Below are 27,448 nucleotides of genomic sequence, written 5' to 3' on the forward strand. Positions count from 1 at the left end.
GACTCTTTTGGTGCGTTGACACACACACACACACACACACACACACACACACACACACACACACACACACACACAGTATATAAGCCCGTACTCCTCTGTGTGTCCTCTCAGTTCTCGTTGTATCTCAGCATGGAGGAGACCTACGTCAGACACGTGGAGCTGTTGGGCTTCGAGAAACGTTCGTACCCGAGTCAGCACTACGTAAGCTTCAAAAACGTCCACTCAGCTGCTTCTGAACATAGAGACGCTGTGTTTAAGTGTGACGTGATGTGTGTTGTGTGTGACGTGTGTGTGATGTGTGTGATGTGTGTGTGATGTGTGTGATGTGTGTGTGTGATGTGTGTGTGTGATGTGTGTGATGTGTGTGATGTGTGTGTGTGATGTGTGTGTGATGTGTGTGTGATGTGTGTTGTGTGTGATGTGTGTGTGATGTGTGTGATGTGTGTGTGACGTGTGTGTGATGTGTGTGACGTGTGTGTGATGTGTGTGATGTGTGTGATGTGTGTGTTGTGTGTGATGTGTGTTGTGTGTGCAGGTGTACATGCTGATGGTGAAATGGAGCGACCTGTCGGAGAAGCTGATCTACAGGACGTATCCTGAGATCTACACCTTCCACGTGAGCGCTCCCTCGGCCCTACAAAATAAAAGCTCTGCTGACCAAATGTCAAGTTTAAAAACTGATTTAAAATGTTCGCTCTTTGATAAAGAAACGTTTGGATGTTTCTTTGGTCACAGAAATTGTTGAAGGAGATGTTTCCCATCGAGTCTGGTGAGATCGAGAAGAAGGACAGAATCATCCCGTCACTACCAGGTAATAATAATAATAATATTAATTATTATCATTATAATATTACTAATAATAATAGTAATACTACTATACTACTACAAATAATTATAATAATAATATTACTACTAATAATACTGTTAATAATATAAATAATAATGATATTACTAATAATAATAATTGTAATATTACCAATAATAATAATAATATTGCCTATATTTAAGCTGTTTGCATGTGAAAGAATGCAGATTGTGTTTGTTGTCCTGTCGTCATGGTTGTTCAGTTTTAGTGTTTTTACGGCGTCAGTGAGTGAAGAAGCAAAACTAAGTGCAACACTGTTAATCACAGACGGGGACTAAAACGATAACTGGTACAACGCTGAAGCAGCTGCATGAGAGGTTTTTGAGAAACTCCCTCTGAAAGCTGTAACGTTCTTTCAGGAAGCACCTGAGGTTGTTCAACACATGTGGGTGAATCACTTCTCCTTTCTTCGTGTTTGTTGAAGCAACGGAGAAAAGCTGCAACAAGCATCAAGTCACTGATTTCAAAATGAGGGTTTTTTTTGGGTTCAAGGAAGAACGGACAAGACTGACAATGAAGAACAAGGAAAGTAGAACATGAAGAGACAGAAATAATGTTTAAAAGAACAAACAAACGGATTAATTATCTGTTATTATACGCTTCATAGTAGTGGAGCTAAAAAGAAAAGAAGGTCAACCAGACTCCATTGACAAAAACAGTAATTTGACGAGTTCTCAGAAAGAAAGCTTCAGTTGGTCTTCAGTGTGTTGCTGAGCGAAGTCAAACTCACTGAGCGATCACGGCAGCGTGTCTTTGACAGAGCACAGAGAACATGAAAGTCTTCTAAATATAGCCTCTTCACTCAAACATGTGTTTAGCGTGTTGGTTTGTCATCATGCTGACATCCAGCATGATGTAGCATTTAGCATGTAACGTTAGCACACGAGTGCGTGAAAGTTCATGACGAAACCAAACGTGTTGCAACGGAAAAACAAAACCTCAATTCTGATGCAACAGCAGCTCAAACAACGGAAAGTCTGGAAACTTCCACTTCTCAAGAGCTGTGGTAGGAAAGTAACGAAGTAACTCAGGTACAATTATGAAGTACTTCTACTTTACTTGAGTATATAAATGCTGTTTCATACATCTTGACTACATCCTAAAGGGAAATGTAGTTTTTACTGCACAACAGATTCAGATTTTACAAACAACAAACAATCTCTGACTAGATTCCAGAAGTTTCAACAGTTGGAATATTAGGGTTAGGGTTTTGGAGTATTTCCATACAGCATGAAATACAGAGATCACAATCAAACATAAAGTCTACTTTGTTATATTTCTCTTTCAAAACTCAACTGAAAAAATATCAAATTTAAAGCTTAAAATAACGTTTATTTTTCTCCTTTCTTTATAATTTCTCTTGTTTTTTTTACAGAGAAAAAAACCCCATTTGTGTAATTTATGCACTCAAATTAGTCTTCATGATTCGTGATTTAATTTTTCTTTATTTTGATCTTGGGCTGTGATGCTTTATTGTAGGATCAAATAAAAAGACATTTCTACAGAATCTAAAGACGGCGTCTCTGGGAAACCGTCGTCCAGTTCCTGTGTTGTTGTTGTTGTTTGTTTTAAACATGTGACTGTTGTTGTTTGTGTGCTCAGCTCCGCGGTGGCTGATCAGTGAGAAGTCACCAGAGACCAGACAGAACACGCTGGCTGAATACTGTCACTCACTCATCAACCTGCCGCCGCACATCTCACGATGCAGAGAACTCGGAACCTTCTTCAGGGTCAGGAGAGAGGACGAGAACCCCCCCACCCCAAACACGTCAGTGTCACACACACACACACACACTCACACTCACAATCACAATCACACACACACACACTCACTCACCTACACACACACACACACGCACACTCACAATCACAATCACACACACACACACACACACACACACACACTCACACACACACACACTCACTCACCTACACACACACACACACACACTCACAATCACACACACACACTCACTCACCTACACACACACACACATACACGTTTTTGCTACATGGTGGGGACGCCTGTGTAGAGGTTACGCGTGGGGACCTCATTTTCTGAATGGAATAACGGCATACTTTTCATCACATAAATTTTGTTTCGGTCCTGGGAACCAAAATATCAACTCAAGTATCAAAACTTCTCAAATTTAACAAACTGAATTTTTGTCTGGTGTTTCTATCCCAGCGGGGACGCTCCTATCATGTCATAATACAAACCACCACCAGGGGACACTGTTAAAAATGTGTCTTTCAAGCCTATATAAGGTATTCAAGCCTATATAAGGTATTCAAGCCTATATAAGGTATTCAAGCCTATATAAGGTATTCAATGGAGGGTAAGTTTATAGAAACTAGAGCTTTATTTAAAAAAAAGAGTTGTTTCTGTATTATATTTTGTTAATTCATTTAATATTGCATTTGTGGATTCACCATTAAATGTTGTAATTGTATAATGACTCATCTGTGTATATTGAACTCCACTCAATGTAAATGTCAGATCAGAATCAGAAATGTTCAAACTTCACAGCTTTATTTCAAAGTTCTGTGCATTTTTCAGATATAGTACACTGAATATTACAGTTGAAAGCATTACAGTTTTGATACTGTGATATTCAGTGCTTTGTATTTCAGTTGAAAAAAAACCCTACAAATGATAGAGCTGAATATCACAGTATCACAACTGCAATGCTCTCAGCATAATATTTCAAAGTAGTATTTCACTTGCAAAACAAATACTGAACTTGACTACTACAATACTTAAATTGTAATTCTGTAAACATTATTTCAACACTTACTGTTTCAAAACCTTTCAATGCCTCACAACTGTTGTGTACAACTTCTATTACAACTGCACTGCAATGTACACTTTTTAAGTGTAGTGAAATGGTTTTAAATAACAAAAAATACAACGAAAATATGTTTGTGTATCACAAAATAGATTCGTACAACTTTAATGCCGTAACGCAAATAGAAATATTCAAATATTTAACAAAGAAAACAAGGAATGTCAAAGAGAACAGGCACGATTATGAATTCCTCAAAAAAAAAAAAAAACCTGTTAAACCTTCCATTTGACAATATTGAACAACGTCCAGCAACAGAAGTGCATAAATGTCCAGCAAAGATTGTACCTGTAGTCTTCCATCTGAACACAATAGTGCACAAATGTAAAAGCTTACCTTTCTTGCAAAGACTTTCGCTTTAGTGCATCAATTCGGTTTTTTGTGTAAAATTTCACTGCCTCCCACCTCCTTCCTTTGAGAGCTAGTGGTGACGTCTGAATGCATTCCAGGAACCTTCCAAGATCTGATGTGGTCCATGAGTGTTTTTTCCACAGCCTGGATTTCGTCGTTGGTCCACTTCTGTTTTTTTGTTTGTGATGACCCTGAATAAAATGAGACAGTAATTTAATGTTATTTAAAAACCAGCAAGTACTGAGGCTATAATGTTGTATCGATCTTGACTGTAGCAGTACACAAAATACGAGTAGAACAACCTGTAGTTGCAGTAACATAAGTATTTGGAGCAACAGTGTCTAATACAAAAATAGAACTCGCAGCAGAAATATAGACGGTAGTTGCAGAAGTATGAACAAAGACACGGTTTACTAACACTAGCTTCAGTATTACATGACACAAGTGGAGTACTTCATTTAAAACAACTGGTCATTGTCCATTTAGTCCAGAGGACATTATGTGATTTAGGACTAGATGAGATCTACTGACCTGAACAAATGAGTCCTTTACATAGATGATTCTGAATTCAATATACTGGATGATGTGAAATTATTTTTCCTTACGTACTGATGCCAGTTACTTTAATATGGTGTTTCATTAGCCTCAAAACCTGGGCACACAAAAACCAGGTGCGTGATAGAAACGCACAGAGTAATATTGAAAGTTAAAGTATACTCACTATGCAGAATGGACAAAATAATATATTTATAGTAGGCTGAAATCATTGGATAATAATTATCGATGCATTAATGAATGTATCACTTTAATGTTGCAGCTGGTAAAGGTGGAGCTCATTTGAACTACTTAATACACGTATTAACTAAGTTACATACTACATAACGATTTATTAGTTTATTTCTATTTTGGATAGGAAATCTATAAAATGTATTCTCATGTCAGTGGACTCACTAAATAACTTGATCCTAGGTGAGAAACTGGAAAAACTTTGAAAAGATTACCTTTTTTTGTGTGTGATTGACCAGAGGCCTCTCCAACCAGCATCTTTTCATCCAAACTACCTATTAAAACACAAGCAAAACTGAGAATAACAGACTTTCAATTTATTTCATACATCCAATCAAATAGTGTCTACAATCTGTTGGTGCCCACAGAATAAACACTCATGTGGTATTTTAAGGAAACTATTAGGGAAAGTGATTGGAAGTAAAAATACAGGCAAGGTAAAAGGCATGCAAATGATTAAGGCTAGCAATGTACCTGGGCAGTGTGTGCTTTCTTTCCAAGAGAAATATTTTATCAGAAATTTTCACAATCCTCACATTTACTCGAAATATTACCTTTGGCTGGATGTGGATCATCCTCATCACTGTACTCAGAACTTGATAGAGGTTCTCTTTTGTCTCTGAGCATTTGTCTGTTGAGCTTAAAAAAAGAAAGGATTAGACTTGGATATTCTTCATTGTAAAATCACAAGCATTTAACAATAATAAATGTCAAGACAAAACAATAGACTAAAACTAGGCAACATGTTTAGAAAAGAAATTGAGTGCTGGGCTCTTAGGTTTATTTTCCTGTGCCTTTATTTGAGATGCGAGACGTTAGCTCAAAAGAGTTGTGCTTTGTCTCGTAGTGGCACTTCACATTACCGCTTTCAATAATCATCACAGCCTCTGAAAATATTACCCTGATTCCTGTAAACTGACAGATGTCATGGCCCTTTTCATGTTAGAATGTGAAGTTTTGCAAATAAACTTACAACTCCACTGTCGGTTCTCATGAGCTCTGGAACACTTGTGTCCTCATCGACATCAGCTGGAGTGGGGTCAAGAATATCGGTATTGTCACTGGACCGCTGGTGTTCTTCCTGAAAAACAAATCATTTTTTTGTAATGTTTAGACAGGCTCCCAACCTACCAGTCTGCCTACCTATCAGTCGACCTACCAGTCTACCTACCTACCTACCAGTCTACACTGTTTTACATCAATAAAATAATACACAACCAAACAACAAATACTACAACTTATATTTCATCAGACATTATGAATAAGTGGCTGCAGTGCAAACTATTTAATTTCTCCTTGTGGGAAACACTGTCGTAATAATGGAAGTCTAATATGTGTGATTAACTAGCTGTAGTCTGTAAGAAATGAATTACTCTAGCATTGTTTTCATTTCTGTTCGACATTCACAGTCGAGCAGGTTAACTGTCAATTAAGAACCCAAAGAAGATGACATATCCTACCTCGTTGGTCTGTTCAGGGTTAAAGCCATCTGTCACATCAGCGCCTGCAAATATATTAGAGGATAGAAATGTTAATATGGTTTACGATGAACTAATAACTTCAACATCATCTTTGATGGGTCAAAATGTGTTTCATTTGCGTCTAGACTATTTTTAAATAGTTGATTTGAGTTGATATGATTTAAACCCTGAGAGTATGATCAGTTTGGGATTGAAACCAATAGACTCCCTGAAGTATTCAGTATAATATTCTCCACTATTACAAAAGACTTTCTACAAACCTCAACATAAAACCATCTCATGGTCTCTCCCCTCTCTCACCTGTGCATTCAGAGCTGCCACCAGTGGATGAAAAACATGCTCCATCCTCCTGAAAGCACAAGGGACACATTCAGTCATGTTACAGTACTCTGTATTTCAAGCTGCAGTGGTAGAATTTGGTGTAATTAAAATTGTTGCCTGAGCTGCTATTATTACATTTTGACTGAAATTAAAAGTAATTTGTTCTGGTCTTATAGGCTGCATTATAGTAAGGTGATCTATTTATTTCTGAAAGTATGAGGCTAAATATTCTACTTCAATACCCATGGTTATTTTAATTACAATATCTGCTTACATGTGAAGAAATACTTTTTTTTAAAGTTAACCTTGACTCAATATGTCAAATATGTCACTTTGTTGAGCATAATATTCACGTTCTGTGGGAAAAGATAATGATGATAAAATATAAATTCTAAACAATATCTAAATATCATTTTGTGACTGTAAAAAAGCCCCACGATGTGTAAATTATCCATTTGTAGTTAACTGTAATTAGTTGTCCAGCCTTCCGTTAACGGTAGGCTGGTCTCAGATCGCATACCTGCAAACTCATGAGTGAAAAAGGTGACAAGCCCGAAACAGTGAACAGTGTGATGAGAGGACATGTGAGCCCTTGTTGCTGTAGTTCATCTCCTTGGAGCAGAGGCTACATTTAGCCTGAATATCAATGTGTTAAAACACTGTGACAGCAGGAAGCTGCACTCACGTCTGTTCAGACCTCCACCTTTATCCAGACCCACCTCCACCTTTATCCAGACCCAGCTCCACTCACAGCTCTGTTAGCTGCACATGCTAGCTGCACATGTTAGCTTAGTGTTAGCTAATATTAGCTGTCCATCTCGGTTAACTTCCAGCACATTGCAACAGCTCTTTTTATATGGCAGTACATGTACCAACATTAGGAGCAAGGACAATAATTAAAAACTTACCATTTCCATCCAGGTTCCACAGCTAGCCCGTCAAGTTACATGTGTGTGGAGCCGCTCGACAGTCTGAGGCAGTGAGTCACCTCTCCACGGGCGCATGCACTGATGGGGGAGGGGCCACGCCATGGTCCCCATGATGATGGTAAACGTCAGGTTTTGTGTAATGTCAGCAATGAAACTTAAGGTACTTTACACAGAACATGACATTGACTGTCCCCACCGTAACCTCACCCATCCCCCACTCCTTCGGTCACGATCAGCATGAGGGAGCTCTGAGGCTCGGCCTGGTCTGCAGCCGTTGTTAATAACTTAGACAGGTAATAGTAATTACTAAAACGGAAGGATTACATAAAATACCTGCTTAAGTTGAGACTTTATTGCTCAACTATAATTTAGTATAAAGTATGTAAAAAAAAAATTCAATTAAAAAAGGACATTGAAATGAAACAAGCATTTCTAATGAAGTTAAGTAATAGAAGCATTTTTGAACTATTGAAAAAATTATACAACCATTGATATTCATAAGATAGAAACTACAACTATTTACAAGCCATTGTATTCAACAGAAGTATTTATATGTGTATTTAACTAACATATTATGAAAAGACTGTTAATGATGTGTACATGTTGCTGTTTCTGTTGGGTGCAATAAAAACACTTGTAAATGGCTTTTTATGCTAAAGTTCACATATGATGGACACAAGAGGACCCTCTTCAAGGTACAATTAGATTCAAGTCATTAGCATGCTGCTAACAGGAGATAGCATTCCAGAGGGTCTGCAGATTTTTCCGCAATATTTTCCTATTCAAGTCATCAAGGGGAATGTTGCCAAGCAATTTCCCATCAAATTCAACCATGTTGTGAGAAGTTATGATTATTTGAAGGATGGGCCAGTTGGTCATCACTTTCCATAAATTTTATCCTGGCAAAATCCCCCATTCAAATGTAGGCCAATTCCCTCCTCCCGCGCAGGCATGCTAAGTGCTAGGGAGTACCATCCAACTTGAATGTGCCTCATTGGGGCCTGTCTACAACATATTAAAAAAACAGGGCTCTGACATCTTCCGAAGTAAAAGATGGTCTGATCTCATCAAGAGTACGACAGGGTGTACAGCTTAGGGACATGTACCCCATGCTGAAGTCTGAGTTTGATACAGGCAAAATCAGTTCTGGATAATCTAGAGGGATTTTTTCCAGGTGGTCCTATTGTAGGCCTTGTCCACAATGTGTGTGCACAATCTGGGGGTTCTAGGACCCATATTTGAGAAATTATGGCCATTCTTGCATATGCCAAAATATAAGTGAATAAGGCCCCAATTGAGCCCAATTAAGCCCTTTGTGGCTGTTTTTGGGGACCTTAACTTGCAGCTATGAGGCCCAGATTATAGGTGTGTAATGGTGACGAGCCCCTCTTTGAGGCAGAAAGGGATTTAAAACCCTACCCCTTTTTAAAGTATAAAAAGTTTGAGAAAAGACTGGTAAAATCTGGATTGTGACCACTTTTTAATATTGATCAATTTTAAAACACTTGTCAATGGCCTTCTTTGATGAAATTCACATATGATGGACAAAACAGGACCCTCTTCAAGGTTCAATTGGATTCAAGTCGTTAGCATGCTGCTACCGGAAGTTAGCTTTCCCAAGGTTCTACAGATATCTCGCTTTAGATCCTGCATCACCTTATCACAGGCGACTGATTTATGCAAAAATCAGGCAGTTCCAACCTTTCACTACGATTTAATGGCCCGTTTCTCACTTGCCAAAACAGGCCGAAAGATGAGGTCATATGCCTCAATTTTCACTTTTGGGGCTGTTTTTGGGGACCTTAACTTGCAGCTACGAGGCCCAGATTATAGGTGTGTAATGGTGACGAGCCCCTCTTTGAAGGAGAAAATGAATCAAATCTCTACTTTAAATTAAAGTGGACATTTTGAGAGAAAAGACTGTTGAAGGCCATGTCGGAACATAAGTGTCATCTGGGTAGAGACATCCATAGTTCACTATGGGAAAAGTGTTTGGAATGTCCCATTGAGTTTTATACCATTTAACGATGGGGCAAAGATGGAATGACTGTGAAAATTTCACGGTCCTAGCCCATTGTTTTATGGGGTAATTAGGCCAAATAACTTTAAAATGAAGAAAAATGCCATATATTACTACGGGAAAAGTGTACCGAATTTCCTATTGATTTTCATACCACGTGGTTTGTGGCCAAGGGCCGACTGACTGTGAAAATTTCAGCGTGCTAGCCCATTGCTTTCTAGGGGTATTAACTGAACGTCTATTTAAGCCAAATAAATGCTAAATGCCATGAATCACTATGGGAAAACTGTACAGAATTTCCCATTGATATTCAGACCATTTCATCTTGGGGCAGAGTTTGACTTAATGTGAAAATTTCAGCCTCCTAGCCCATTGTTTTCTAGATGTCTTTAGGCAGAATTGAGTCAAAAGGCCGTAATTTCTACGTGTACGGAGTTTACCATAGCAGAAAGTGTACCATCGCAGAAAGTGTATGGAATTTCCCCTTGATTTTCATACCACATGGTCTTTGGCCAAAGGTCGACTGACTGTTAAACTTTCAGGGTCCTAGCCCATTGCTTTCTATGGGAATTTGGGCCGAGTTCGGTGAGAAATCCATAATTCACTATGGGAAAAGTGTTTGGAATTTCCCCTTGATTTTCATACCACATGGTCATTGGCCAAAGGTCAACTGACCGTTCAATTTTCAGGGTCATAGCCCATTGCTTTCTATGGGAATTTGGGCCGAGTTCGGTGAGAAATCCATAATTCACTGTGGGAAAAGTGTTTGGAATTTCCCCTTGATTTTCATACCACATGGTCATCGGCCAAAGGTCGACTGACCGTTCAATTTTCAGGGTCCTAGCCCATTGCTTTCTATGGGAATTTGGGCCGAGTTCGGTGACAAATCCATAGTTCACCCATCTCATCCAGTTCACCCAGTTCACCCAGTTCACCCATCTCACCCAGTTCACCCAGTTCACCCATCTCACCCAGTTTACCCAGTTCATAATATCCCATCAAATTCAACCATGTTGTGAGAAGTTATGACTAGTTGAAGGATGGGCCGTTTGGGTAATCACTTTCCATTCATTTTATCGTTCAAAATGCCCCATTCAAATGTAGGCCAACTGCCCCTCTTCCCGCGCAGGCATGCTAAGTGCTAGGGAGTCCCATCCAACTTGAATGTGCCTCATTGGGGCTTGTCTACAACATATTAAAAAAGCAGGGCTCTGACATCTTCAGAAGTAAAAGTTGGTCTAATCTCACCAAGAGTGCGACAGGGTGTACAGTTTAGGGACGTGTACCCCATGCTGAAGTCGGAGTTTGATACAGGCAAAAATCTTTTCTAGATAATCTAGAGGGATTTTATTCAGGTGATCCTATTGTAGGCCTAGTCCACAATGTGTGTCCACAATATGTGGGTTCTGGGATCCATATTTGAGAAGTTATGGCCATTCTTGCATATGTCAAAAAATCCACTAATATAAGGGATTAAGGCCCCAATTAAGCCCTTTGTGGCTGTTTTTGGGGACCTTAACTTGCAGTTACGACGTCCAGATTATAAGTATGTAATGGTGACGAGCCCCTCTTTGAAGGAGAAAAGGATTCAAAACTCTACCCCGTTTTAAAGTATAAAAAGTTAGAGAAAAGACTGGTGTAAACTGGCTTTCGGCCACTTGGGAAGATAAGTGTCATTTGGTTCGAATCCTTTCTGTTGGGTGAAATAAACACAGTCCATTTCCAATTGATATTCGCACTATTTAATCTGTGGGCAAAGGTCGACTGGCTGTGAAAATGTCAGGGTCCTAGCCCGTTGTTCTCTATGCGAATTTAGGCCGACTTATGTCAAAAATCCTTAGTTCACTGTGGAGAAAGTGTTTGGAATTTCCACTTGATTTTCATACCACGTGGTCTTCGGCCAAAGGTCGACTGGCTGTGAAAATTTCAGGGTCCTAGCCAGTTGTTCTCTATGCAAATTTAGGCCGACTTAGGTCAAAAATCCATAGTTCACTATGGAGAAAGTGTATGGAATTTCCACTTGATTTTCATACCATGTGGTCTTTGGCCAAAGGTCGACTGGCTGTGAAAATTTCAGGGTCCTAGCCCGTTGTTCTCTATGCGAATTTAGGCCAACTTAGGTCACAAATCCATAGTTCACTATGGAGAAAGTGTATGGAATTTCCCCTTGATTTTCATACCACATGGTCTTTGGCCAAAGGTCGACTGACTGTTAAACTTTCAGGGTCCTAGCCCATTGCTTTCTATGGGAATTTGGGCCGAGTTCGGTGAGAAATCCATAATTCACTATGGGAAAAGTGTTTGGAATTTCCCCTTGATTTTCATACCACATGGTCATTGGCCAAAGGTCAACTGACCGTTCAATTTTCAGGGTCATAGCCCATTGCTTTCTATGGGAATTTGGGCCGAGTTCGGTGAGAAATCCATAATTCACTGTGGGAAAAGTGTTTGGAATTTCCCCTTGATTTTCATACCACATGGTCATCGGCCAAAGGTCGACTGACCGTTCAATTTTCAGGGTCCTAGCCCATTGCTTTCTATGGGAATTTGGGCCGAGTTCGGTGACAAATCCATAGTTCACCCATCTCATCCAGTTCACCCAGTTCACCCAGTTCACCCATCTCACCCAGTTCACCCAGTTCACCCATCTCACCCAGTTTACCCAGTTCATAATATCCCATCAAATTCAACCATGTTGTGAGAAGTTATGACTAGTTGAAGGATGGGCCGTTTGGGTAATCACTTTCCATTCATTTTATCGTTCAAAATGCCCCATTCAAATGTAGGCCAACTGCCCCTCTTCCCGCGCAGGCATGCTAAGTGCTAGGGAGTCCCATCCAACTTGAATGTGCCTCATTGGGGCTTGTCTACAACATATTAAAAAAGCAGGGCTCTGACATCTTCAGAAGTAAAAGTTGGTCTAATCTCACCAAGAGTGCGACAGGGTGTACAGTTTAGGGACGTGTACCCCATGCTGAAGTCGGAGTTTGATACAGGCAAAAATCTTTTCTAGATAATCTAGAGGGATTTTATTCAGGTGATCCTATTGTAGGCCTAGTCCACAATGTGTGTCCACAATATGTGGGTTCTGGGATCCATATTTGAGAAGTTATGGCCATTCTTGCATATGTCAAAAAATCCACTAATATAAGGGATTAAGGCCCCAATTAAGCCCTTTGTGGCTGTTTTTGGGGACCTTAACTTGCAGTTACGACGTCCAGATTATAAGTATGTAATGGTGACGAGCCCCTCTTTGAAGGAGAAAAGGATTCAAAACTCTACCCCGTTTTAAAGTATAAAAAGTTAGAGAAAAGACTGGTGTAAACTGGCTTTCGGCCACTTGGGAAGATAAGTGTCATTTGGTTCGAATCCTTTCTGTTGGGTGAAATAAACACAGTCCATTTCCAATTGATATTCGCACTATTTAATCTGTGGGCAAAGGTCGACTGGCTGTGAAAATGTCAGGGTCCTAGCCCGTTGTTCTCTATGCGAATTTAGGCCGACTTATGTCAAAAATCCTTAGTTCACTGTGGAGAAAGTGTTTGGAATTTCCACTTGATTTTCATACCACGTGGTCTTCGGCCAAAGGTCGACTGGCTGTGAAAATTTCAGGGTCCTAGCCAGTTGTTCTCTATGCAAATTTAGGCCGACTTAGGTCAAAAATCCATAGTTCACTATGGAGAAAGTGTATGGAATTTCCACTTGATTTTCATACCATGTGGTCTTTGGCCAAAGGTCGACTGGCTGTGAAAATTTCAGGGTCCTAGCCCGTTGTTCTCTATGCGAATTTAGGCCAACTTAGGTCACAAATCCATAGTTCACTATGGAGAAAGTGTATGGAATTTCCACTTGATTTTCATACCATGTGGTCTTTGGCCAAAGGTCGACTGGCTGTGAAAATTTCAGGGTCCTAGCCCGTTGTTCTCTATGCAAATTTAGGCAGACTTAAGTCAAAAATCCATAGTTCACTATGGAGAAAGTGTATGGAATTTCCACTTGATTTTCATACCACGTGGTCTTTGGCCAAAGGTCGACTGGCTGTGAAAATTTCAGGGTCCTAGCCCGTTGTTCTCTATGCAAATTTAGGCCGACTTAGGTCAAAAATCCATAGTTCACTATGGAGAAAGTGTATGGAATTTCCACTTGATTTTCATACCATCTGGTCTTTGGCCAAAGGTCGACTGGCTGTGAAAATTTCAGGGTCCTAGCCCGTTGTTCTCTATGCGAATTTAGGCCAACTTAGGTCACAAATCCATAGTTCACTATGGAGAAAGTGTTTGGAATTTCCACTTGATTTTCATACCATTTAATGAGTGGGCAAAGCTTGAATTTCTGTGAAAATGTCAGCCTCCTAGCCCATTCTTTTCTGGGGAAATTAGGCCAAATAAAGTCAAGATAAAGTCAAAATGCCATAAATTACTACAGGAAAGGTGTACGGAATTTCCCATTGATTTTCATACCACTCAATCTATGTGGAAAGATTTAATTACTGTGAAATTGTCAGCATGCTAGCCCATTGCTTTCTAGGTATTAACTGAACGTCTATTTAAGCCAAATGAATGCAAAATGCCATAAATCACTACGGGAAACTGTACAGAACTTTGGAAAATCGTAACTCGGCAGTCCGGAAGGGCGGGACAAAAAGTCAGGGTTTTTATCCTTACCCCAATGCAATGTTGCTCCAAGTTCTTCCTATAGTATATATATAGTGTTGTGCGCAAGAGAGTTTTATCCTCAGATTCCATGCATTAGATCAGAAGGTCACCACGGGAATATTCAAAGTAAGAGTTAAAAAATGAGGCCTGTAGCCACCATATAGCTAGTTGTTACAAAACAACTTACAATGAGCTTTGCTAGCTACAAGGGGTGCCACCATAGAAATACATTTTACGGTTTTCCGTGGTCTATTGAAGAGTTAGTTGTTATAATGACAACGCACGTCTGTGTGGCTAAGTGTTGTTGCAGCTTGGAAGAGAGCAGACTTAGCTCCAGAGACAGATGGCTAGCTACTGAGCTAGGTAGCTTATCTTTCTCCTGAGCAGGCAGGGAGTTATTCCATTATTTACATGTATCACAGGCTTTGTCTGACCTTTTGTTTCTTCTGGAAATGTTTGCCCTGTAAAATCATACTAAGCATACTTAAGCACGGTGCAAAAACACTGGCACTGCACTGTTATGAATTGCCATCATGATTCATCCAGAGAAACTGATATGAAGATGTCAGAAAAGCATTATGAGCTCGCAGCTGCTTGTGAGAACTGCTGGTGCGAAAAATAAATCATGGTACACCAAAGAGTGAAATGTAGAAGGGCCCACTTTCAGCACCAGCCAGATGAGTAGCAACTTGGGTGGCTAATTTTCTGTAAATAGGGAAGCATTCAAGCATTGTTAAATTAGCAAGCTGGCTAGCAAACTAGACAACTGGCTAGTTAGCTAGCTTGCTAATTCCACTATGCTTAAATGCTTCACTAGTTACAGAAGATGGTCACAACAGCGGGCTGGTGGCCAGCAGCATCGCTGGGTCTAACAGTCCCTCGCCCTAACTCCCTATACAGAAAGTTTCTTTTTTAGCTTTTGCAGCGTTATCTATGGTCGTAATAGTGGTCCAAAATGATGTCAAATTGCATACTTTAAGTCAAAAATATTCAAATATCCTTGGAGGACAACCAAACCCAAACTATCCTAGTATATTTTATTCAATGTAGAAATTCACGACTCTTTATCCTGCTGCGTAATATATCCTGTCTGATATGCTGCTCCTAAAACCTGAATAAATAGCTCACACCCTGTTGATTTCAGGCTGAAGGCATCGTACAGTAAAATATGTTTTAGAGTGATACTATAGGCTACAAATAACAGGAAAGCACTTTAAGTATTAACACTATGGGTAAATATACAAGCACACCACCGTAACCCTATACTGTTTCAGTTGGCGTATTATAGACCTACTATAGAAGATGCATAGCATTTGAATAGTATAATAATAGAACAATCAAATCAAAAACTGACACAGAATGCTATAACATGCTTAAAGATATAATAAATAAATAATTCAATTAATTTTGTAGAGTCCAAAATCATAAAACATAAATAAATAAGGAGCAAGACATTGCTGACACCAGCCCACACACACGCCAACAAGTGAATGAATAATGGGAGTAATGGGACTTATTTTTCTCCGACTTCAAGAACGGCATCTGGCTATATCAATGTGCTTTCCCACGCTGTACAAGAGTGTGTGGATGAAGCATTAAGTTGCGACTCTCTATGCTTTGTGATGTTACTACTCCCCTTGTCTTTTCAGTCATTACTGCAAAACCTCTCCTCAGTGAGTCCGCAACTTGCCATATGTAGTTTACACGGAGATTAGCCTAATATAACGATTGCAATAGTAAGTGTACACATGAAAATGGCCGCCCCTCAAACCATCCTGCTGTATTGATTTAAAGGAAAATGTCTTTTCTACTCCTATTTTATGTTTATGGATACAACTCTAAACCTGCATTTGTCTGTTATCATCAATATCATTGTCATTGAACAGTGAGCACTGTTTAAAAGTTAGCTTTAAAAAAGCAGTGTAACAAAACAAGACCTTATTGATCTTACACCTCTGACATGGCAAAATAAATCAAATATAGACTATTATTATAATTGTTGTTGTTATTGTCAATAATATCAATGATGAGATAATGAATTGTGGTAAAATATCATTACAATTGTATGGAAGAAACTTAAAACAGGCATTTTACATGAGAAATATATAGACAATATACATTATGGTTATCGTTGTTTTCATGCAAATTTTTAAAAAACTATAGCAATATAAATAATATCAATATTAATATTAAGTATTTGTGTATTTATTTATTTATACATATATTTATTTTTTATCAAATGTAGCATTTCATTCATGCTTATCTTTGGTCAAAAAGACACATTTAAAGTGTATTCCCAAACTGTAATACTACTTTTGACCAATAGGGGGCAATAGAGAGTGGACAAACAGCGATACACACTTCAAGAACAGCCTACCTCATGGGGACTGCAGTACTAGTGTGTATACACTAGGGGAGCATTCATACACACACACACACATTTTTTTCTTAAAAATGGTTTCCAGGGGACTTCTGAGAAAACTACATGGGGCATGTCTAGACACTGTTCTGAAGCTTGTAGGAGGGGTTTGCCAGTGGGGACCTCAGTTTTTGTCCCCACGGTGACACGAGTCCCCATGGGTCTGTGTGCAGTCAGGTCAAAGTCCCCACCGGGATACAAAGACAAACACACACACACACACTCACAATCACACACACACACACAATCACACACACACACACACACACACTCACAATCACACACACACACTCACACTCACACACACACACACACACACTCACCTACACACACACACACACACACACTCACAATCACACACACACACACACAATCACACACACACACACACTCACACACACACACACACACACACACACACTCACAATCACACACACACACTCACACTCACCTACACACACACACACACACTCACAATCACACACACACACACACACACTCACAATCACACACACACACACACTCACACACACACACACACACACACACACACACTCACAATCACACACACACACACACACACACACACACTCACAATCACACACACACACACACACACTCACAATCACACACACACACACACTCACACACACACACACACACACACACACACTCACAATCACACACACACACTCACACTCACACACACACACACACTCACAATCACAATCACACACACACACTCACACTCACGCACACACACACCCACACACACACTCACAATCACACACACACACACACACACTCACAATCACACACACACACACACACACTCACACACACACTCACTCACTCACAATCACACGCACACACACACTCATAATCACACACACACACACACACACACTCACAATCACACACACACACACACACACTCATAATCACACACACACACACTCACACACTCACTCACACTCACTCACTCACAATCACAATCACACACACATTTTCTCTTCAGGCTGAAGAGAAACGAGACGTTTGTGATCTCCAAAGAGTCGACCAGAGGAAACGCATCCGGTGAGAATAATATTTAGTTGTAATATTGTCATAATTTCATCTATTTCTCTTCATGCTTATGTTTTATGCTTTATCGAAATCATTTTGAGTTGCCTTTGTTTATGAAATGTAAAATAAACAAGTGTCTTCTTGCTGCAAAGCTTCTTTTCTGTAATTCAAATATTCACGTTCATCTATAAATGTATTTCATGTTTTAATAATAAAACTGCAGCGACTGGGTTTTATTTGTTTCCTGTAAAAGTTTTAGTGTTTTTTCCTGAAATCAAGAGATAATTATGTCTTGATTTTGCCCAACTTGTCACCATTAGTCGAGTCTTTATGATTTATGATTTAATATTGCTTTGTTTGGATCTTGGACTCCAGATATGTGGTTTTGGCTGTTTAACAAAATGTCTTTGATGTATTTTACAATATACTGTTTTCACTGTAAAAACGTAGATTTCACTGTTTGCTACTGTGACCGAAAGAGATAATTATGTTCATTGTGTTTATTGTTTACCTCAGAGATTTCCGGCCCCATCATATTGGACACCTACAGAGTGATCGCAGACTTCGAAAAGACGTCCAAACACGAGATCAACCTGCACACCGGAGACCTGGTGGAGATCGTGGAGAAAAACCAGAACGGTGAGAAGAGCTCCACTCTGGAACACCAACGTCGACTTTATCTTTATTTGGAGCCGAGATCAACAAAGAGTTTACAAAAGATACAAAGTCTCAGTTTGAATAAGCGAGACCAGGTCTTGAGGTTCCTCGTATAACTTTAACGTTTAATAAGTGAGACCGGGTCTTGAGGTTCCTCGTATAACTTTAACGTTTAATAAGTGAGACCAGGTCTTGAGGATCCTCGTATAACTTGAACGGTTAATAAGTGAGACCGGGTCTTGAGGTTCCTCGTATAACTTTAACGTTCAATAAGTGAGACCAGGTCTTGAGGTTCCTCGTATAACTTTAACGTTCAATAAGTGAGACCGGGTCTTGAGGTTCCTCGTATAACTTTAACGTTTAATAAGTGAGACCGGGTCTTGAGGTTCCTCGTAGTAACTTTAACATTTAATAAGTGAGACCAGGTCTTGAGGTTCCTCGTATAACTTTAACGTTCAATAAGTGAGACCGGGTCTTGAGGTTCCTCGTATAACTTTAACGTTTAATAAGTGAGACCGGGGCTTGAGGTTCCTTGTATAACTTTAACGTTTAATAAGTGGGACCAGGTCTTGAGGTTCCTCGTATAACTTTAACGTTTAATAAGTGAGACCAGGTCTTGAGGTTCCTCATATAACTTTAACGTTCAATAAGTGAGACCGGGTCTTGAGGTTCCTCGTAGTAACTTTAACGTTCAATAAGTGAGACCAGGTCTTGAGGTTCCTCGTATAACTTTAACGTTCAATAAGTGAGACCGGGTCTTGAGGTTCCTCGTAGTAACTTTAACGTTCAATAAGTGAGACCGGGTCTTGAGGTTCCTCGTATAAATTTTACGTTTAATAAGTGAGACCAGTTCTTGAGGTTCCTCATAGTAACTTTAACGTTCAATAAGTGAGACCAGGTCTTGAGGTTCCTCGTATAACTTTAACGTTTAATAAGTGAGAGCGGGTCTTGAGGTTCCTCGTATAACTTTAACGTTCAATAAGTGAGACCAGGGCTTGAGGTTCCTCGTAGTAACTTTAACGTTTAATAAGTGAGACCAGGTCTTGAGGTTCCTCGTATAACTTTAACGTTTAATAAGTGAGAGCGGGTCTTGAGGTTCCACGTATAACTTTAACGTTTAATAAGTGAGACCAGGGCTTGAGGTTCCTCGTAGTAACTTTAACGTTTAATAAGTGAGACCAGGTCTTGAGGTTCCTCGTATAACTTTAACGTTCAATAAGTGAGACCGGGTCTTGAGGTTCCTCGTATAACTTTAACGTTCAATAAGTGAGAACAGGTCTTGAGGTTCCTCGTATAACTTTAACGTTTAATAAGTGAGACCAGGTCTTGAGGTTCCTCGTATAACTTTAACGTTCAATAAGTGAGACCAGGGCTTGAGGTTCCTCGTATAACTTTAACGTTTAACAAGTGAGACCGGGTCTTGAGGTTCCTCGTATAACTTTAACGTTTAATAAGTGGGACCGGGTCTTGAGGTTCCTCGTATAACTTTAACGTTTAATAAGTGAGACCAGGTCTTGAGGTTCCTCGTATAACTTTAACGTTCAATAAGTGAGACCGGGGCATGAGGTTCCTTGTATAACTTTAACGTTTAATAAGTGGGACCAGGTCTTGAGGTTCCTCGTATAACTTTAACGTTTAATAAGTGAGACCAGGTCTTGAGGTTCCTCGTATAACTTTAATGTTCAATAAGTGAGACCGGGTCTTGAGGTTCCTCATAGTAACTTTAACGTTCAATAAGTGAGACCAGGGTCTTGAGCTTCCTCGTATAACTTTAACGTTCAATAAGTGAGACCGGGTCTTGAGGTTCCTCGTATAACTTTAACGTTTAATAAGTGAGACCGGGTCTTGAGGTTCCTCGTATAACTTTAACGTTTAATAAGTGAGACCAGGTCTTGAGGTTCCTCGTAGTAACTTTAACGTTCAATAAGTGAGACCAGGTCTTGAGGTTCCTCGTATAACTTTAACGTTTAATAAGTGAGAGCGGGTCTTGAGGTTCCTCGTATAACTTTAATGTTTAATAAGTGAGACCGGGGCTTGAGGTTCCTCGTAGTAACTTTAATGTTTAATAAGTGAGACCGGGTCTTGAGGTTCCTCGTAGTAACTTTAACGTTCAAAAGTGAGACCAGGTCTTGAGGTTCCTCGTATAACTTTAACGTTCAATAAGTGAGACCGGGTCTTGAGGTTCCTCCTATAACTTTAACGTTCAATAAGTGAGACCGGGTCTTGAGGTTCCTCGTATAACTTTAACGTTCAATAAGTGAGACCGGGTCTTGAGGTTCCTCGTATAACTTTAACGTTCAATAAGTGAGACCGGGTCTTGAGGTTCCTCGTATAACTTTAACGTTCAATAAGTGAGACCGGGTCTTGAGGTTCCTCGTATAACTTTAACGTTCAATAAGTGAGACCGGGTCTTGAGGTTCCTCGTATAACTTTAACATTTAATAAGTGTGACCGGGTCTTGAGGTTCCTCGTAGTAACTTTAACGTTTAATAAGTGGGACCGGGTCTTGAGGTTCCTCGTATAACTTTAACATTTAATAAGTGGGACCAGGTCTTAAGGTTCCCCGTATAAATTTAACGTTTAATAAGTGAGACCGGGTCTTGAGGTTCCCCGTATAACTTTAACGTTCAATAAGTGAGACAGGGTCTTGAGGTTCCTTGTATAACTTTAACGTTAAATGAGTGAGACCGGGTCTTGAGGTTCCTCGTAGTAACTTTAACGTTTAATAAGTGAGACCAGGTCTTGAGGTTCCTCGTATAACTTTAACGTTTAATAAGTGGGACCGGGTCTTGAGGTTCCTCGTAGTAACTTTAACGTTTAATAAGTGGGACCAGGTCTTGAGGTTCCTCGTATAACTTTAACGTTTAAAAAGTGGGACCGGGTCTTGAGGTTCCTCGTATAACTTTAACGTTTAATAAGTGGGACCGGGTCTTGAGGTTCCTCGTAGTAACTTTAACGTTTAATAAGTGGGACCGGGTCTTGAGGTTCCTCGTCTAACTTTAACGTTTAATAAGTGGGACCGGGTCTTGAGGTTCCTCGTAGTAACTTTAACGTTTAATGAGTGAGACCGGGTCTTGAGGTTCCTCGTATAACTTTAACGTTTAATAAGTGGGACCGGGTCTTGAGGTTCCTCGTATAACTTTAACGTTCAATAAGTGAGACCGGGTCTTGAGATTCCTCGTATAACTTTAACGTTCAATAAGTGAGACCGGGTCTTGATGTTCCTCGTAGTAACTTTAACGTTCAATAAGTGGGACCAGGTCTTGAGGGTCCTCGTATAACTTTAACGTTTAATGAGTGAGACCAGGTCTTGAGGTTCCTCGTATAACTTTAACGTTTAAGAAGTGAGACCAGGTCTTGAGGTTCCTCGTATAACTTTAACGTTTAATGAGTGAGACCAGGGCTTGAGGTTCCTCGTATAACTTTAATGTTCAATAAGTGAGACCAGGTCTTGAGGTTCCTCGTATAACTTTAACGTTTAATGAGTGAGACCGGGTCTTGAGGTTCCTCGTATTACTTTAACGTTTAATAAGTGAGACCAGGGCTTGAGGTTCCTCGTATAACTTTAATGTTCAATAAGTGAGACCGGGTCTTGAGGTTCCTCGTATAACTTTAACGTTTAATGAGTGAGACCAGGTCTTGAGGTTCCTCGTATAACTTTAACGTTTAATAAGTGAGACCGGGTCTTGAGGTTCCTCGTATAACTTTAACGTTCAATAAGTGAGACCGGGTCTTGAGGTTCCTCGTATAACTTTAACGTTTAATAAGTGAGACCAGGTCTTGAGGTTCCTCGTATAACTTTAACGTTTAATAAGTGAGACCGGGTCTTGAGGTTCCTCATATAACTTTAACGTTTAATAAGTGAGACCAGGTCTTGAGGTTCCTCGTATAACTTTAACATTTAATAAGTGAGACCGGGTCTTGAGGTTCCTCGTATAACTTTAACGTTCAATAAGTGAGACCGGGTCTTGAGGTTCCTCGTATAACTTTAACGTTTAATAAGTGAGACCGGGTCTTGAGGTTCCTCGTATAACTTTAACGTTTAATAAGTGAGACCAGGTCTTGAGGTTCCTCGTATAACTTTAACGTTCAAAAGTGAGACCAGGTCTTGAGGTTCCTCGTATAACTTTAACGTTCAATAAGTGAGACCGGGTCTTGAGGTTCTTCGTATAACTTTAACGTTTAATAAGTGAGACCAGGTCTTGAGGTTCCTCATATAACTTTAATGTTCAATAAGTGAGACCGGGTCTTGAGGTTCCTCGTATAACTTTAACGTTTAATAAGTGAGACCGGGTCTTGAGGTTCCTCGTATAACTTTAACGTTTAATAAGTGAGACCGGGTCTTGAGGGTCCTCGTATAACTTTAACGTTTAATAAGTGAGACCAGGTCTTGAGGGTCCTCGTATAACTTTAACGTTCAATAAGTGAGACCGGGTCTTGAGGGTCCTCGTATAACTTTAACGTTTAATAAGTGAGACCAGGTCTTGAGGTTCCTCGTATAACTTTAACGTTTAATAAGTGAGACCAGGTCTTGAGGGTCCTCGTATAACTTTAACGTTTAATAAGTGAGACCAGGTCTTGAGGGTCCTCGTATAACTTTAACGTTTAATAAGTGAGACCGGGTCTTGAGGTTCCTCGTATAACTTTAACGTTCAATAAGTGAGACCGGGTCTTGAGGTTCCTCGTATAACTTTAACGTTTAATAAGTGAGACCAGGTCTTGAGGTTCCTCGTATAACTTTAACGTTTAATAAGTGAGACCAGGTCTTGAGGGTCCTCGTATAACTTTAACGTTTAATAAGTGAGACCAGGTCTTGAGGGTCCTCGTATAACTTTAACGTTTAATAAGTGAGACCAGGTCTTGAGGGTCCTCGTATAACTTTAACGTTTAATAAGTGAGACCAGGTCTTGAGGGTCCTCGTATAACTTTAACGTTTAATAAGTGAGACCAGGTCTTGAGGGTCCTCGTATAACTTTAACGTTTAATAAGTGAGACCAGGTCTTGAGGGTCCTCGTATAACTTTAACGTTTAATAAGTGAGACCAGGTCTTGAGGGTCCTCGTATAACTTTAACGTTTAATAAGTGGGACCGGGTCTTGAGGGTCCTCGTATAACTTTAACGTTTAATAAGTGAGACCGGGTCTTGAGGGTCCTCGTATAACTTTAACGTTTAATAAGTGAGACCAGGTCTTGAGGGTCCTCGTATAACTTTAACGTTTAATAAGTGAGACCAGGTCTTGAGGGTCCTCGTATAACTTTAACGTTTAATAAGTGAGACCGGGTCTTGAGGTTCCTCGTATAACTTTAACGTTTAATGAGTGAGACCAGGTCTTGAGGTTCCTCGTATAACTTTAACGTTTAATGAGTGAGACCGGGTCTTGAGGTTCCTCGTATAACTTTAACGTTTAATGAGTGAGACCAGGTCTTGAGGTTCCTGCTGTTGCCTTCAGGTTGGTGGTTCTGCCAGTGTGAGTCTAAGCGAGGCTGGATCCCTGCGTCCTACTTGGAGCCTCTGGACGGACCGGAGGAGGCCGAGGAAGACGAGCCGAACTACGAAGGTAAGCTGATGACATCGTCACGTTGATTTAATAAAGTTTCAGTGTTTGTGACGCCTTTTGTCCTCCGTAGGAGAAATGTTCGTCAGCATCAAAGCCTACAAGAAGGAGCAGCCGGACGAGATCTCTCTGGAGATCGGAGAAACTATAGAGGTGATTCACAAGCTGCTGGACGGCTGGTGGGTCGTCAGGTATGATACACACACAGACACACACACACACACACACACACACACACACACACACACACACACACACACACACACACACACACCTCTAAACATCCCTACTGTCCCTTCAACACCTTCTAAAATGAATCCTACTGTTGTAACTGTTCATTAATCTGGATATTTTCACAGGAAAGGAGATGAGACGGGTCACTTCCCCTCTATGTTCCTGCACAAAGCCGGAAAGAGAGAGATCTACGAAGCAGAGAGGACCAACCTGCAGGGACACAAACCGCCTCCTCGCAGGTACGAACACATCACTCAGAGTTAAAATGAGTTCAATTAACCTTCATGTTATCACAAAAAACCATAGAGAAGTTAGAATTACCAGCTTCTACACATCTCACACACACACACACACACACACAAACACACACACACACACACACACACACATAAACGCACACACACATTCCAGGTATTCCTCTTTGGTCACTTTTCTGTTGAGTCACTTCAGACTAAAGGGAAGTTCAGTCTGTTGCACAAGAATTCATCGTTAACAATATTTAAAACACACACACACGCGTCTACGTCCACTACAGAGCATTAAAGATGCATCACCACCAACCTCCTCTCCTTTAAACTGTGTCCTCGTCTCAGGTCCACCATCCGAAATGCAAAGAGCATCCACAACAAGGCTCGTCAGCGGCTCAGCCAGGACGCGTACCGCAGGAACAGCCGCCGATACCTCCAGCAGAAAGGAGGCCGCCTCACCGAGCCCACCGGCAGCTCCAGGAACACCGCCAAGTCACCGCTGAGGGAGAGGGAGAACCAGGGTAAGGAAGACGCGGTTCTAGGGTGGAACATTTAATATTAGTGTCTGACAATCACAGCAGTCTACCCACAAAACACGCTCTGAACACACCTCATGTTTATAAACCGGAGAAGCTTTTGTATGACTCATAGAACAATGATGATAAAATAAGAGGAATCATACCTCCGGTAGGTCATGAAAATGTAACATAAAGCAGTTTGCAGATGATGTTAACCTGTTAGTTGAGAGACGTAGGAGCTTAGATAAAGTAATAAAAGATTTAGAAAAATATGAGAGCTTCGGGAGCAATAAGGGAATTGTTTACGAATTGTTTCGTAAATTTACTTTAATCTCAGAAATTTTTAGGTTTTTCTTACAAATTTATGAATTTAAGATCTTAGAGAACATTGAAGTTTTTTCTCGTGAATTTGTGAGTTAAATGTGCAACTTTAATTGGTTCTCTGAATATGAACCCGTTCCCAGGCTACATATTTATTATCATAGGTATATATATATATATGTATATAGCTGAGGATGAGAAACAATGGAGAAGATATTATGGAAAACCAAACCCTCCTAACAACAATGTTGTTTCTAACCGACAGATAACATCCCCGAGACGTCCGGCTCCGGTTCAGAGAGCGATCCGAAGAAGGAAGCTCCGGTCGTTCCTCCTCGACCGAGTCCGGAGCTCATCCTGGAGCGCTGCAGCGACAACACCCGCAAGAAAGTCAGCATCCACAGGTCCAACACATAGAATGTCGCATTAAAAAAACACAAGAATGAAGGAGCAATGGGAGGTCAGTTTGAGGGAGAAAGGCAGGCGGCCATTGGAGTGTAAACGTTGTGGAATTTAGGGAATATTATTGATGTTTGGGGAGAAATTGAGACTTTAGAGCATAAATGATCATTTATTCTATATGTTTTCTGTAAATATACCAAAACCAACAACGTGTTATTCCGTCTCTCATTACGGTGTGAGATTAAAATAGATTAAGGAGGGGGAGGGGTGTAATATTCAGAGGAAAAAATTAGAATTTTAAAGATTAAACTCGGACATTCTCAGAAATTAAAGAGGTTCAATTCTACAAGAAAAAACTCAGAAATGTAGGAGGAAAACAACTCAAATCTGCAGGTCAGTGGTGTGATGAGGTTGATCCAACCTTGTAAAGTGAAGCCATGTGATTTAATTACTTCTTATACATTTCAGACTTTATAATCGCAGAGGATGTTCATGGTTTTTTTTCTTGGAAATTAGATTTTTCTCGTAAATTTAGGACTTTAATCTTGTAAATTCAGAGTTTTTCTCGCTAATGTTTGACTTTATAATCTCAGAGAATATTTAACTTTGTTCTCGAATATTTGAGTTTTAGTCTCGACAATGTACGACTGTAATGTCAGTAATAGAGGGTTTTTCCTCAGTAATTTGTGAGGGAATTGTTTCGTAAATTTGTTCCTTCAATTTCATAAACTTTTGAGTTTTTCTCGCAAATTTATGAATTTATATTCTCAGAGAATCTTAGTGTCGTGTTTTTTCTTGTGAATTTGTGAGTTAAATGTAAAACTTAAATTGTTTATTCTCTGAATATTATCCCGTTCCCAGGCGACATATTTATTATCTTTTATATTTAATCAAAAATAGACCTAATTCACCGTCCTACCGTTGGTTCCTCCTGAAGACGTTACATCTTTAAAACCGCATCAAAAATATATAGTTTAATAAAAAAAAGAGATTGAAAAGAAAACAAATATCAACAGATCAAAATCTTTACTTTGCTGCCATCTGGTGGTCACAATAACAGTAACATTGTGACAGACAGCGGCCTCATTTTTCTAATTCTCATTTAATAAACCCCAAACATTTCTGAGTTTAAAAAAGAAAACATTCCTGGTTCCTAAACATGATCTCAGGCCAATTATCTTGTGATCCCAATGTTCATTTATGCAGCTTATATTCATTTTACAACCCGGAAGCAGTCGTTTAGTGATAAGACATCATTTTAAATAACAGTTCTATTTTTCATCTGTAAATGTGCTGTTTTCTTCTAAATATAACTATGATTATCTTGTCTCGTCAACCAGTGGAGACTCCAGGAAGTAACCGGTCCCATGGCTAGCCGTTTCCCCCCGTTTCCAGTCTTTGTGCTAAGCTAAGCTAACATGGTTGAATTCGGTGTAGCCTGATATTTTATTTTAGAAAGCGAACGAACATATTTCCAAATATCAATGTCAAACTATTCCTTTAAGACCTGGTCTCCAAAAACTATATTTAATTTCTCCAGAAAACATTTAATTATTATTAAGTATTTAAGAAGCTGCATTTCTTAGTTAAAGTTGAATTATATTTGGTCGCAGTGTATTTATATTGAGAAAGGAATGATATGTTTGTTTTTGCCTATAATAGAAGATTTTAGATTAATTTCCGAGCATCAATAGAGCTTTGTTTTATTTTATTTATTTGCTTAATAAATGTATAATAAAACGTTTATATCTGAACTCTTTCCTCAAATTATTGTCT

General features: G+C 39.7%; 1 protein-coding gene and 1 long non-coding RNA gene across 2 annotated transcripts; one reads left to right on the top strand and one right to left on the bottom strand.

Annotated features, from left to right (window-relative positions):
* Positions 1-128: 128 nt before the first annotated feature.
* Positions 129-27,351, top strand: ncf1 (neutrophil cytosolic factor 1). The gene is made up of 11 exons (XM_079283990.1): positions 129-201; positions 536-616; positions 736-811; positions 2,468-2,633; positions 17,692-17,750; positions 18,255-18,377; positions 23,845-23,952; positions 24,023-24,140; positions 24,309-24,422; positions 24,777-24,952; positions 25,536-27,351. Exons 1-11 carry the CDS (start codon positions 130-132, stop codon positions 25,685-25,687), a joined length of 1,245 nt encoding a protein of 414 aa, XP_079140116.1. The 5' UTR covers position 129; the 3' UTR covers positions 25,688-27,351.
* On the bottom strand, positions 3,990-5,934 carry LOC306788455. Its single transcript, XR_013772602.1, has 4 exons — positions 5,822-5,934; positions 5,403-5,487; positions 5,064-5,123; positions 3,990-4,253 (listed from the first exon to the last, which is right to left on the bottom strand). It is a non-coding gene; the product is annotated as an uncharacterized lncRNA (long non-coding RNA).
* Positions 27,352-27,448: the final 97 nt, after the last annotated feature.

Source organism: Melanostigma gelatinosum (genome assembly GCF_949748355.1).
Source record: "Melanostigma gelatinosum genome assembly, chromosome: 14".
NCBI classification, from domain to species: domain Eukaryota; kingdom Metazoa; phylum Chordata; class Actinopteri; order Perciformes; family Zoarcidae; genus Melanostigma; species Melanostigma gelatinosum.